Source organism: Aulonocara sp. 'chitande type north' Nkhata Bay, linkage group LG7 (assembly GCF_057382095.1).
Source record: "Aulonocara sp. 'chitande type north' Nkhata Bay isolate Kocher_YH1m ecotype deep benthic linkage group LG7, A_spYH_male_GT1.1, whole genome shotgun sequence".
NCBI lineage: Eukaryota > Metazoa > Chordata > Actinopteri > Cichliformes > Cichlidae > Aulonocara > Aulonocara sp. 'chitande type north' Nkhata Bay.
Window position 1 is genome coordinate 16,564,019 of NC_141350.1, and position 14,149 is coordinate 16,578,167.

At 40.9% G+C, this 14,149-nt stretch overlaps 1 protein-coding gene across 11 annotated transcripts in view; it reads left to right on the forward strand.

Annotated features, from left to right (window-relative positions):
* LOC147324902 (pleckstrin homology domain-containing family A member 5-like) overlaps positions 1-14,149 on the forward strand; it is an 89,382-nt gene that overhangs the window by 57,270 nt on the left and 17,963 nt on the right. For 9 of the 11 annotated variants that reach the window (XM_086299057.1, XM_086299056.1, XM_086299059.1 and 6 more), the window contains 8 exons: positions 3,397-3,517; positions 3,661-3,765; positions 5,584-5,656; positions 7,358-7,458; positions 8,779-8,894; positions 10,761-11,255; positions 12,472-12,952; positions 14,058-14,141. In XM_086299057.1, the coding sequence (XP_086155183.1) occupies positions 3,397-3,517; positions 3,661-3,765; positions 5,584-5,656; positions 7,358-7,458; positions 8,779-8,894; positions 10,761-11,255; positions 12,472-12,952; positions 14,058-14,141 (1,576 nt within the window). The other 2 variants (XM_086299064.1, XM_086299063.1) reach the window with 2 other exon arrangements.

Consider the following 14,149-nt stretch of genomic DNA (forward strand, 5'->3'; position numbering starts at 1 on the left):
CTTTTGTTCATTAAAAAGATAAAGGCGCAGTTCAGCAGCACACAAAGGTGTTTTAGAGCCGCCTCGTCTCTTTAGAAATGCTGTGTGGTCATTTTAAAATGCGGCCTCAGCCTCTTCGTTCAGTGTTTTGTTTTTTTCCCCCCAGTGTGCTTAGAGTGCTAGGCTTCAGTGACAGTCTAATCCCTGCTCTTTCTGCACACACAGACCCCCACATTTACACAGACACAGAAAATCCATGCAAGGGGCAGCCTGTATCTGTCACTTTTAACACATACAAGTTTGTTGAATTGATGCAGCAACATCTATTTTGTTTGTCTACAATAATGGCTCTATTAGACAAAAGGTTGATTGCACAGTTCGCCTAATTTCAACTTTTACTCTGTGCGGAATATTTAGAGTTCAACCTTAAGATCTGATGTTCAGTTCTCGGTCTCATTTGAGAGTGTTTAGTGTTGAAAACTATAATGACACTGGCGAAAACTAAAATGGAAAAACTGTTGCCGCGACATTGATCTTAAGACAGACTGGCACGCTGTACAGACCTTCCTTCCCGTAGGTAACAGAGCAGCTCGACATTGCTGAAAACAGAACGTCACATGGCCTTTTCAGCTTGACTTTTGGGTTCATTGACTTTGTTGTTGACATTGAGCTCTGGTGAACACAGCGGCGAGTGTTGCCCGTGGTATTTCACTATACAGTGATTTCCACTGTGGGCAGTGCTGTCAGGAGGCAAACCCCATCCTAAACCAGACAACAGGAATTGAAAACAGACAGGCATTCAAAACAGCATGATAAGAGTATGAATAGTGGCATATAAGCCATGTGGGTATTATTGTATCATTTTACACTAAATAAACGAAAGTTAAACAAAATATAGGAATGTGTTGGTTTTCATTGTGTGTGTACATGTATGTGTTTGTGGTGTTTTGACTCTAAATAACTGTGAAATAATTACTGGTGAGGCCCTGGGAACACTGCTCAATTCATTGGCCGAGTATTGATATCAGCTGATATTAGCTGAACATCCTGTGTGTAACACTTTGAAGGCTGATGCCGGTGTATTTGCAAATAAGATGGCATTTACTGATGGCGGTGGATGATATATATCTGCTGTGTCACATCAATTTTGCACAGGCTAAATGTTCAAAGTGTGGTAAAGAGCTGAAAGGGATGGATGCAGCTCAGGTGGTTGAATAGATTGTCCAGCAGATCGGAAGGTCAGTGGGTTGCTCCTCGGCTCCTCCAGTCTATGTGTCAAACTAGCCTTGGGGAAGATGCTGAAACCCAAGTTGTCCCTGATGCGTCTATCGGCGTGTGTCTCTTTGTGAATGTTCGATAAGTGCTTTTTTGTGCAGATAAATCACCGTATGAATGAAGCTTGTAGTAGAAAGTGCTTTCACTGCAAAGGATTGAGTAGAAAGGGGCTATATAAGTGTCACACCGTATGAGCTTTATGGCTTATAACTCTTTGTGATAGAGTATGAAATGGATTTTTACTCCCGAACCTTATTGTTGAGTTCTTTCTTTTAAATACTGGTTTCAGTGAAACGTTTCATAGTGATGCATCCTTAATTTTTAGGATGTTGATCAGAGAAGAACACTATTGATTATAGATTTATTTATTTTTTCATGTTGGTAAATTGCAAATGACTGGTGTTGGTTTGGTATTCTGCAAATCTTCCGTACATGTTTCTAGTGTGATTAGGAATATCTTTTTTTGTGTGTGTGCATGTGTTCAGTCACTTGTAAAAAGATCTGTAATGATTACGTGTTCCTTATTTTTCATATTAGATTCGATTTTTATGTTGTATTCTGTTTGCTTTTCCAATAAGCACTGAAATTTCCAAATAGAATATGTATTGTAGTGTGGGTGTTTTAGGTTGTCAGGGCTGTAATGCAAAGTAATTTCTCAATTTTGTTTTTAATGTGCCTATAGTCGAAGGCCAGCTCTTACATTAAAGCTATCAAATTGACACATTTGTATCTTCTCGGTTTGATTGCATGCGGAATGATTATCACTTCCAAGCTAATTATCTGTAACCGAGAGCCTAGACGTGTCGTGATGCCAAATAGAGCATCAAATAAAGCACTATATCTCTTACAGTGCAGTCATTTCACACGTTCCATCCTTCCCGACCTTTATTAGATGACAATTTGACTCACCATTGATTATGCTTTAATAAGGATTTCATGAGTCAGTGGAAGTGCTCAAAACGTTTAGACCTCATTTTCAGAAGCAAATTTATTGGACTGAGAAGAAGGCAAATCTCAGTAGTTACTCACCCATCTGTAAAAGCGCCTTTTCTTTAGATAAATGAGTTAGTCACTCGTCACTCGTGTATGTGTATCCATATATCTAGTCACATACTTTCATATCTGAAATTATCAGAAAACATTAATAACATACTGCTGCTTTTTCTAACTAAGCTTTCCCGTCTAACTAACTACTGTACGTAGCTTTCCTTCTAAATGCCGGTAAGACCGGGTCGGTCTGTAATAGTCATTGTTTCGAGGAGTTTCCAGGTGACATCAGATCTGTCCCTTTGCTGCACGGGAATGAACATCCTGTGTGTGTCACGTATGGTCGTCCATCGTGATCCCCTTTTTGTGTTTGTGCACCTTGGGTATGACCGCATGGTTTGAACTGTTTCTAATTGAATGCTTATGTTTTCTTATGTTTTCTTGTTGCATTTCTAACAGACGGTTGCACTGAAAGATGGAACTTGGTGATAAAACATGATCTGGACCGTACAAATGTTATATTGTTGATCACATGGCTCGGTTAGATCGGGGAGTGTTTTTAATGCAGAGTCAGCAGTTTCAGCCCTTACGTGCAGCAGAATCACTGGATCTGTGGAGATATCACTGCTGCAGTATTTTTGATCCCCTTTGGTTTTCATGCCTTGTTCCCACTGGACCACAGCATTGTTCCTATCTTAGTGAATGTAGGACATCTCCGTGGGTCGTGTACTGCTTATTCACGTGGTGTTCTTTCATATGCCACAATTACTGATCCTGTTATGCTTTTCCTTTAAAAATAAGACAGATTTTGTCTTTTAAGAAACATCCTGACCCTGTTCACTGCTGCAGCTGCTGCTTCTGGATATGTCAGGCGCACTTTGCAGGACATTCACTTTAAGCTCTTAGAGAACTTAAAATGTATCAGCAGTGACAGGGTGGGAGTAATTGGTTTGATTCATAAGCCCATGTTGAGATCTCATTATAACAGAGCTTGAACTTCAGAGGACAGACAGGGAAACATATGATAAGGGCTGCCTGCTCATATTCCTGCTCCTCTGAAGGTCACTGGAGATAAATATGTTGGATATAACACAGTGTCTATTTCTGATTAATGACTTGCTTGTCTGCTCTTGGCATGTTGTGCGTTTTGTTTAGATCTGCTTCCAAAGTGCCGGCGAATGAGAAGAAGGAACGACCAGTAAGCACCATGAGTGAGGCCTCTAACTACACGGGCGGCTCGGAGCAAGCTGCAAACCCCAGTAGCCCCGGAGGAAGGGTGAGTGACAGGGGGGCTTACGATTCATGCCTGTTATGTTAGAAAATAATGGGAAAAACAAGTGGATCACATTTTAATGGCTTAAAACATCTAGATGTTTCTTTTCCGTGTGTGTGTTGAGCTTAATTTGATTTAACTTGTAGCCCTCAAGACCTTCTAAAAAAATTCACAACTTCGGGAAACGATCCAACTCCATCAGGAGGAATCCCGGTGCCCCGGTTATCAAGAGAAACTGGCTGTATAAACAGGTGAGTAGGATTGCACGGCTCCAGGTAATCTTTACTCCAGAAAATGCAATCAGAAATTTAAAGGACAGATCATACAATTTGTTTTCTTCGACGCATGTGTGTATCAATATTTTTAAACCACTGTGGTTATAACTGAAATGTATCAACGTGCGGATGGATTTTTGCAGAAATCTTTTTGGTTATACCCTGACCTTTTGTCTTACACCACCCTGTTAACAATTTGTGTGAAAGTGCAAAATATCAATAAAGTTGATAAACATGGAAAAAATACGTTAAACAGCATGTTAGCATTATTAGTCCGAGCATGCTCACGTCAGGAGCTCCCCTGATTTCTGCTGGATAGTATTATCTTTGGAGTCAGAGGCAAGGAAAAGCTTGGCTATACAAAGGTGATAATATAAAACAGTGTTGGGTCTGTTTCCATTTTTAACTGCAAGTGGTTATGCAGCAGCAGCAGTAGTCTTAAGATGAGCACAATCTGAGCATTTCTTTGTGCATCTCTGTTTTTGCTCATCCAGCAGGGCCACTGTATGAATGCAAACCTCCCTGGTTACTTACAGAAGAGTAAAAAGGGGCCAGACCGGACACCCTTGTGCATCCTAACTGGGAGTTTCATTTAGCGGTGATTGCAGGCACCCTGTGCAGTTTTGTGAGCACACGATGGGCTCCTTTGGTGCAGCTGCCAGCTGCTTTTTTCTTTGGAAACATCAATCAGGGTGACGTAGATCAAGCAAAAGACTCACAAATCTGCTAGCCTGAATAAAAGCTGGATTTGCACTTTTATTTCCCTGCCTCATTGAAAACTGGAAGCCATTGAAGTCCTTGGCTGAGGGGAAGCTGCAGTCCTTCGGTTGGTCCGCTGCTAGAACAAAGTGCCGCAGTGATTGATGTGATAGCGAAAGCCTCCAGAGAGCAAGATTCGACAGAACTTTTTGATAAAGTTTATTTATTCTTCTGCTACTGACATTCAAAAAAGGGGGGGTTAAGACCTGGATTTAATTGAGGAAAGGTGGTGGACACAAGATCTTTAAAACTTGTTACATTTCACATCTACCTCTTTTATGAACATACGGCGCAGCATCTGGTATTTTGAATCTCTCTTGATACTAATGTTTTAACCATTCTGGTTTGTGGAAGTGAATTTCCATTTCAAGTAAACTGCAGCCCACATGCCGTTTGACCATAATGACAGAGTTGTTAAGATCCCCCCTCCTGCTTTTGTCTCCTGGTGGAGGCTACGATTAAGGACTTTGCTCAAGTTTTCCATTAAAGTAAACCAGGGAGTTAATACCCTTTACTTCACCCTTCATCTTTTTCAGGCAGCAGCGTTAAAGGCTTTGAGCTGATACTGAAGAACAACTTAAGCAGAGGAAGTTTGTGTGTGTGTGTGTGTTGCATTGTCTTTGTTTCATGCCACAAATTAAGTTTCCCCATCTCAGGCCAAAAATAGCTAAATTTGAGAGTCCGAAATTTTGCAGTGCTGATCGGATGACTTCCATAACCCGTCTTCATTTAAGCAAGGGGTTATTTCATAATTTCCAAAGTTCAGAGAGGCATTTTGGATCACAAATGCAAAATGGTGACCTGTCTCAGCTGGAAACCTAGAAAGTCGTACACAATTATGTAATACAACAAAGAAGTGATTGGCTGTTAATCCTTAGAGATGATGTAGCAAACAATTGATCACATGGAAAGGATTGTATCACAGGACTACAGCATGTGCTGAATAGGATAAAAAAAGACAAAGATATTAGAAAAAAATCAAAGCCCCAAACATTTGTGGAGTTAATGTCCTCTATTGCTCTGGTGTCTTTTCAGGACAGTACAGGGATGAAGCTATGGAAGAAGAGGTGGTTTGTCCTTTCTGACCTCTGCCTCTTCTACTACAGAGGTGAGTTCAGTCCTGTCATCTAGCGGCACCGGTTGTCGATTAATAGTTCAAGTGCTTTTGTGATCTTCAACAACAAGCGATGCCTTTTCTCATCATTGTTATGTCTGAGTCCCTGTGATAAAGAACATGTCAGGACCAACTGAGGAGACTTATCAGGTGAAAAAGCTTGCAACATCACCTTTTTTTCCATCAAGCAAAGCCAGGTCCTTACGCAAGACCTGGATGCAGAGTTAAACATTAAAGCATACTAATAGGATTCCACACTTAATGTTAAGTCATGATGAAACAAGATGAAACAAGTTTATTGAATGATTCCTTTTTATGCAAGTCATGTCATCATTCATGCTTTTACATGATAGGAGTCTGAAAGTAGTGTTAGTAGTAGTTACACTCACTTACTGTAGTTTGCATTTTTGTAAAATGTGTGGACATTTCGATGCGATTTATCGATTTTATATAATCTATTATTGATTAAAATGTGATTTTAATGGCTGTTCTCTCATGTTGGACCAATCTTCACATCTAATTTTGACACATCTCTGTTTGGAGAATGTTTAAAGTGTAGACCAAGTGTAAACTAGGTGTGCTGTTTGAAACTGTGAGAAAATACAAGCCTTACCTTTGTACAAGGCTGCACTTCCCAGTGCCGCCGCTTTATGCAGATGTAGTCGTCATTTCTGCTGATCAGGATGACATCCAGTCTGTGTTATTTCTGGTGTCTGCCATTCCCGTCGCCTTCTTTCCACCCACTGACTGACAAAAGCCGCGGACAGCGGCGGACCCAAAGGCTTTATCCAGATGGATATGTTGAGAAACTGTATCCATCAGCAGAGAGTGGGCAGAGAGGTCGTGAACTCTGCTGCTTCATCTGAATACATCCGTTATCTGCTGTTGTAGTTATCACTCTATTTCTGCGCATCAGGATATCCCATGATGAGACTGCTCTGCTGAAGCCTCTGCCTGTTGTGTTTTTTGAAAGAGGCAGTGGCAAAGAGCCCGGTTGGTTGCAGACAGGTGACGCTGTCAAAAATCCATCCGCCCCTCTTTTGAAAATAAGTTAAGCGAGGCAGGTCTCTAACACAACTTCTGAGCAAACAGCTCGACTTCTGATATGTTTGGGAATGTCCAGATTGATGTTACCATATATTTCCCTAAATATTACTCACAATGTTGAACTTTATTCATGATCAGCCTTATTCATTCCATCATCGCCAATATGTGTTAAAAGACTTTGACTCTAACATAATGGTTTTGAGTAACACACATGCAAACTTGCACATAAACCAGACAAAGTCCATGCCTATAAGGGATTGCAGCAGTCACTGTTTTGTTTTCCTGCACTGTTTTGGGTAAGCAGTACAGTTTGCTTTTATGGAATTTGGAGAGTAAGCTACTCTGCTTAAACTTGGGACCCAATCTAATCCCCCCCCATGTGGAGTGTGCACAATTGTCAATGTGGAACCCTGTCTGTTAACTTAATGAGGATTAGAGCAGCCTAGCTGCATACAGAACTGAATCAGTGCTCATCTTTTCCAATGTTTTGACTTGGTGTCCTATGTTTATCTGACTAAAACACTGCACAGTTTTTCCTTTCACAGTCCACTTGACTTGCGTCCTGTTTACAAATAACGCTTTAAGATAAGAGTTGACAATATAGTGTGTATATATATATACACACTGTGTTTTGTTTTTCCTCTGTAGATGAAAAAGAGGAGGGGATTCTCGGCAGTATCCTCCTGCCAAGCTTTCGTATATCCATGTTGTCTGTGGACGATCACATTACCAGAAAATATGCCTTCAAGGTCAGTGCATGTTTTCATTCCTGTCAGACTTTGTTAGGCTGCATATTTTATGGTTTATTACACTTAAAGAAGAAAAGACAGGAATTAGTTTTCTAGAGAAAATGGAAAAACTTGTAGATAAGGCCATAAAAATAAATGTGCAAGTCTCACAGAAGGTACATTTTAAAACTGGTGCTGCAGTGGCTCTTATCGTGATCTCACAATATATGTATGTGTATTTTTAGACATGTTGAGCAGTTTCTAGGTTTTATTTCCTATTTAACACGTTGGTTGTTACTTCAGAAGTTTTGGTTGATTGACAAAGCGAGATGTTTAGTCGCTAATGCTAACAACTAAAGTACGACTCATATTTCTACACTGACTACTGACAGCAGTGAGGTAGGACTACAGTACTATGATGCTATAAGTTGACTCGCAGGATTCAAGTTTCAGGGCAACGGACTTATAATATGAGATCACAGTGGTGTGTAAAGGATTTGACTGTGGGTTCTTCATAAACCCAAAGAGACAACAAAGTTGTCCTGCCAAGCACAGCCAAACACAGACGCCCAGGAGTCTGCTCAAGGTCTCTCCAACCACACAGCCCACTCCTTTTCCAACTTAGATTCAGGCTGAAAAAACCCCCAAAACAAGACTTAGAAAAGAGAAAAGCATGAAAGCAGGACACAAGCTCTTCAGTTCAGTGATTCACTCAGAAATGGGATGACCTTTTGACTGTATATTTTTCATTCTCAACTTTTCCTGTCTCTTGTTGTGGCCAAAGGTCATATCAGTAAGTGTGTTATTTCTAAAAATTATTGTGAAGCAATTAGAAAAATTATAGTCTTGTCTTTTTTTAAACATTGGAAAACTGCACATTGAGGTTGGTTACGAAGCATTATGTCTCTTCCTGTGTTTGTTTTAACAATATATTGGTTTGTTCACCACGAGGGAACCAAGAGACAACCGACCATGTGTCTGCCATACAATGCACTGAATGGTAAGTATTGTGGCAGATTTACTTCCCTAATCTAGCATGACTTAAGGATTTGATTTATTATCATTAACTGCAGAGAATATCTCACAAGTCAGCACCGATTGCCATTAGTTGCTAAAAAAAAAGTGTGTGTGCGCGTGTGTGTGTGTGTGTGTGTGTGCGTGTGCGTGTGTGTGTGTGTGTGTGTGTGTGTGTGTGTGTGTGTGTGTAAAATGCAATATTCTACCCTCCTGTTATTGTGAGGAAACCTTAAAAATCCTAGTCAACCAGTTTTTGTCTTCTCTCTTTCAGGTAACTGTGTGGATAACTCTTCCTGTCCTTGATCCCGTGTACTGTCAAAACAGGCGACACATCCCAACATGAGGACGTACTACTTTTGCACAGACACAGCCAAAGAGATGGAATCTTGGATGAAAGTGATGACAGATGCTGCACTCGTGCAGTCAGAGCCAGTCAAAAGGTTTGTAAGAGCTTTGACAATAAAGTCATGTTTGCTGAGTGGGTGTGTCATTTTTGAATTGCGAGCGCATGGGGGGGGGTTTGAAAAAGCCATTTGAGGACAGTTCTTCAAACTAGTACTAACAGCTGTGCATCACGTGGTTCATTTCTAGACTCTGATTTCTGTTTGTACTGGAAGAGAGTACTTTTAAATTCCCTGTTAAGTTCTTCGGCAACACTTCAACACCCACTTTTGACATCTCTGGTCTCTGGGTTTGTTGAAGAAGCTACGATGTTCTTTCATGTTATGTAACTGTTTCAAGCGCTAAAGTTTATTATGGAGTAACATACATAAGACTGTGGGTGCACTGTGAAGGCATGATGCAGGTGGTTTAAGGGATGATGTGCACAGCTGCGCTGGCTGATCAGGATCACTGACTCATCAGGACAGGGTTTTTTTTTTCCTTCTTCTTTTTTAAACTATGTTAAATATCTGCCATTTGGCAGGCTGCCTGTCTAATGCCCTGCTTTTACATGGGCGAGCAGAAACGTAATAGTAACGAGCAGTGTAATTACACAGAGCAGTAGTGCCTGAAATCCTCTGAAAGTCTCTGCTAAATGGGACCGTGTGATGCTACTATAAGATTATCTTATATAACTACACATTGTTCAAAACAAAAAGGTTCTGTAATTTCATCTTTTTTTTAAATTTACTTCATCGTTTGTTTTGCAGTTGTGTAACTTGAATGCTCGCAGGGCTAAATGTGTGCTCTGCTTGGTTGGTGGAGGCACAGAAAGATGGAGAAGTCATTAAGTGACTAGTGCTGCTATTTGAAACTATACAAGTGGAAACTCTGAAGGAATGCCTTTTCTGCAGCTCTCTTATTGCTAACCCAGTGAGCCATGCTGCTGAGAGGAATTTGCCAAACTTTGAAGTTGTGACCTTATGTCTGTCTAAGGTCAAGGCATAGTGGCATCTATTACCTCTAGATAACTCGCTAGGGAGCACAGAGTGGTATGCAGGTCTTCTAGACAGGAGGCAAAAGAGAGAAGCAAATGGATTACTGGGATCTGAGCATCACTTTTCTGAAGTGTCTCAGCTGAGGTATTGTTTTACTGGAGATATCTGATTTCCTTTTACACGCCTCCCCTTCTCTGGCAGCTGGAAGAGGCATTGTGCACTTTGCTTTAGTTTGAACTGAATTCACAACATTAGTTGTGTAGTATATTGTAGTATAAACCTAAAAATGTGAATCAAACATCGTTTACAGCAATTCCTACCAAATAATTAGTTGGACATGAATCATCTCACCCAGATTTACGTAAGGGTTAATCACATTAAAGACATTTTAGCCTATTGTCTGAGGTTGTAACAGTTTTTACATGAACAACAAAAGGAAGGAACGATGCCTGAATACTTAGGTGCAAACTTCCACATGTGCTTGTATGACATCATCCAAGCAAGACGAACAGCAATGCTTCTCAGCTCAAACGTGGCTAAATTGGAAAAAATACAAACACAACAGAAGACCAAGCCAAATACTGTGTGGAATACAATACAAATGTGGAAACCGTTTATGGATCCATTCAGAAAACTAAAAGGGCACTTTTCAGCATCAGCAGCTACTTTATGCCTCATTGGTTTCATATTCATATCAACAAGCATCAAGTTAACAGTTCATGTAGTAATACAGTCTGTAGGATTAAGTTAACAGTGCTTTCAGAGGGGTTGTAAACAGATTACAAAGGCGGGAAGATAAAACAACACGCCACTCTCAGATTTCACTTGAAGACAAGCGTATCTTAAGTCTGGATAATCCAAAATGTCTATTGAAAGAGTTCCAGTGTTTTGTGATTTTTCAAGCCTGAACCTTCTTGTCTCTTTTAGGTTGGACAAACTAAAAGTGGAGCAGTGTGGACCTCAAGAGATCAACCATGTGGCCAACCATAGAACAGAAACCGAAATCCAGAAGAATGAGCGCAACCGTGAGGTTGACCGTGAGCACGCAGCCGTCTCCCCCACCACAGAAGAAGAGGAGAGAAAGCAGCGAGATGCAGAGCGCTACGGCTTCCAGAAGGATGGGGCCGACCGTGAACGTCCACTCACCAAAATAAACAGTATCAAACTGCAGCCAGCGCAGGCGGCAGCCATCAAGGCTAATATGACCTCGCCGCAGCCTCAGACCGAGGTTGACGGATCACAACACAGCCCCCAAGTTAATGGATCTGGAGAACAGCGTCCAGCTAATGGGACTGGAGTCCCTCCTCTGCAAAGTTCCCCACATGAGCCGGATCGCAGCCTGAGTCGGACCAGCTCGATGCAGCAGCTGGAGCAGTGGGTTCGCACACAGAGAGGACGTGGCCAGGACGACGATACCAGAAGGTTGGTTCAGTGCTATGCCCAAAAAAACCCGTCTTGACATGATACTGTATAAGCTTTAAATGTAATTGTTTGATTATAACATGCGTACACTGCAAGAAGAGAAATGATGCTATTCAGATGGCGCTGTCGTCTGTACAGTAGCACCAGTTATCTTCAGATTACTCCACAAGAGTCAAATCTTAGACTGTTTCCACAACATGAAGTCAGATTTGGCTTTATTGGGTGGAAAGTATGACACTGGTCTCCTCTTAGTTCTAAGTAGTTAAAGTATATTGATGAGGTTTTGATGAGAGGATTTAATAAGCTGGTTCTTGATTCCCATCCCTGGTGTTCACATTTTTGTTAAAAATACATGTTTTAGTCAAGAGATACGTTTGTCATCAGGCTTGTGTTCATATTTGACACAGCTTTGCCTCATTCTGTGGTTATTTGTTTTTTTTTAACAAATAGACATACACACTCGCTTTAGAGTATACCATGGGCAAAACTAATAAGGCCTCAGTAAATATTTTTGTGTTGGCCCTCTGAGGTAAACATTTAATTCTCTCTCCATTAATCTCTTTCAGCTCCTTTTGTCATGACATGCATGTTCTCTAGACGGATGTGTAGCAGTCACAAGCCTTTATTATAACACTGGTATACTGGGATTTAAAGACCAGTGAGTGTTTTAGCCCGGATCTGTCAGGTCTTCTTATTATTAAGCTCTCCGTACTGACTTTGAACTCACTGAGTAAGTGGAACTTCTTAAAGCCTTGCTGTCAATAGTAAGGTCTAATTTGTTTCTGAGTAGGGAATTGCTTTGCGAGATTCTCTAAAGACACACATGTAAACAGATAAAATAAGAATCATCCTTGTTTGATACTTAATTAGAATGATACTCAGCGTGAAGTGCTTTTCAACTACAAAGTTTAAACCAAACCAACAAATGAAAAGATTCATAACATGGCATTGCTTTGATAACTGATGTTTTTGACTGGTTATAATCAAAATAAAAGAAATCCAATGAGATTTTTTTCCAACTATAAACAACTTGTTGCGTCCTTTGAACCTGACAGAGCCTAAAACCACGTTTATCTGGTGTTGTGTATGGAATATATGAAGAATAATCAAATTGTTATACCAACACAGATCATTTTAGGTCTGTGTTAGTGTAACACCATGCAGGTCATCTACTATATCATACATGATTAATTATCTGGTTTTTCTTTTACCCCAGCATCACATCGTACCAGACGCTGCCTAGAAATTTGCCAAGCCATCGGGTACCCTACATGCCTCATTATGGAGATGGATATTGCAGTATGCCCAGGAATAGCATGGCACAGCGGGACAGCATCTGCAGCATGTCCCCATCGGTATATGACCAGGCCATGGGTCCTTCAATGACTGAGAAACGCCGCTCCATGCGCGATGACACCATGTGGCAGTTGTACGAATGGCAGCAAAGGCAGGCCTACAGCAGGCAGCCAGGGCTGTACAGCAATATGGCCAGTCCCAAAACCATGATCAACTTGTCAGAGCATGCTGCACCGAGCCACTCCATCCCCCCCTCGCCCTCCCATGGCTCCCTGTCGATGTACGGCGGCTACTCTCCAATGAGATCTTACAACATGGGCAACACTCGCTCTGAAATTTCCTCTCCCATCTTCCGAAGAGACATGACTGTTGAGAGACGGCAGAGGCCACCAGTCAACAAGGTCAGCTAAGAGATGCATAAACAGGAAATGTTCAGTTCATCCTCATAATAACAAAACCGCCTACTATGCAATAGTCTTCAGTCACCCCTTATTTCTTTATATTTTGCTTCCAAGCATCCAGAATAGTTCTCCAGGCTTTCTGAAGGTCTATCACGTTTTTTTCTTTGGACACTGGCTGCTTTTTCAATCATTTTCAGTCCAATCCTTATACTTGACCATTTTCAAAGGAGTGGGGTTTTTTTTTTGGTTCATCAAGCCATTTAACACTGAAAAATGCACCTAATGCCAGAACCAGTTACCAATGTTGTGTCTACAGATAGCAGACAACTTAGCAAAAAGTCTATTTTAAAGGTATCGTTAACAGCTTGTTGCAAAAAATAAAAGAAATAAAAGAAATGGCAGGCCTAAAAGTAAGATCTACAGCAAAGGAACACAATCTGAAGCCTCATCAGAAATGGTCTCAATGGAAGAGTGGCTGTAAGAAGCCATTCTTAACAAAGAGCAATGAGGAGAAAAGTTTCAGGTATTTTAAATGACAATAGAGCTGGACTGAAAGTCAGTAGCAGCAGGTCTTATGGAGTGATGATCATTAGTATGGAGGAGATCAGGGGAGATGTAAAACATTATGAATGCAGAAAAGTACTGTCAGGTTTTGATCCACTGTGGACAACAGCCAAAGAAGAGCATTGAATGTCCTTCAAGAAGCCTGGAGAACTATTCCTGAAGACAACATACAGAAATTAAAGAAAGCTTGACTAAGAGAGTTCAGGCTGTGCTGAAGAATAAATGAGGTCATACCAAATACTGATCTTCAAACTCATCAGAATTGTCAAAACCCTGTTTGTGCCTACTTTAGTTCCCAAAGTTCAAAAGTGAGGTCATGTGTTTCATTTGTTTTTAAGCAGCGCAAACAAAATTACATTCAGCTTTGAGCATATTTATAGTGACAGAAATATGAGAGGGATATATACAAAAATATGCATCAAGGGTAGCAAATGTTTCTTTGTACTTGGATGAACCCCGTGGCTATGGCTGACTATTATATCAAAGATATTTAATGTTGCACATGACAGGCCTTTTTTCATATTAAATCTGTGTTCTGCAGTATGCTTACCTGCCTGATAGGAGGTCTATGCCAGCAGGGATCCCAATCCAGACCATCACTGCCCAGTCTTTACAAGGCAAAACAGTAAGTCT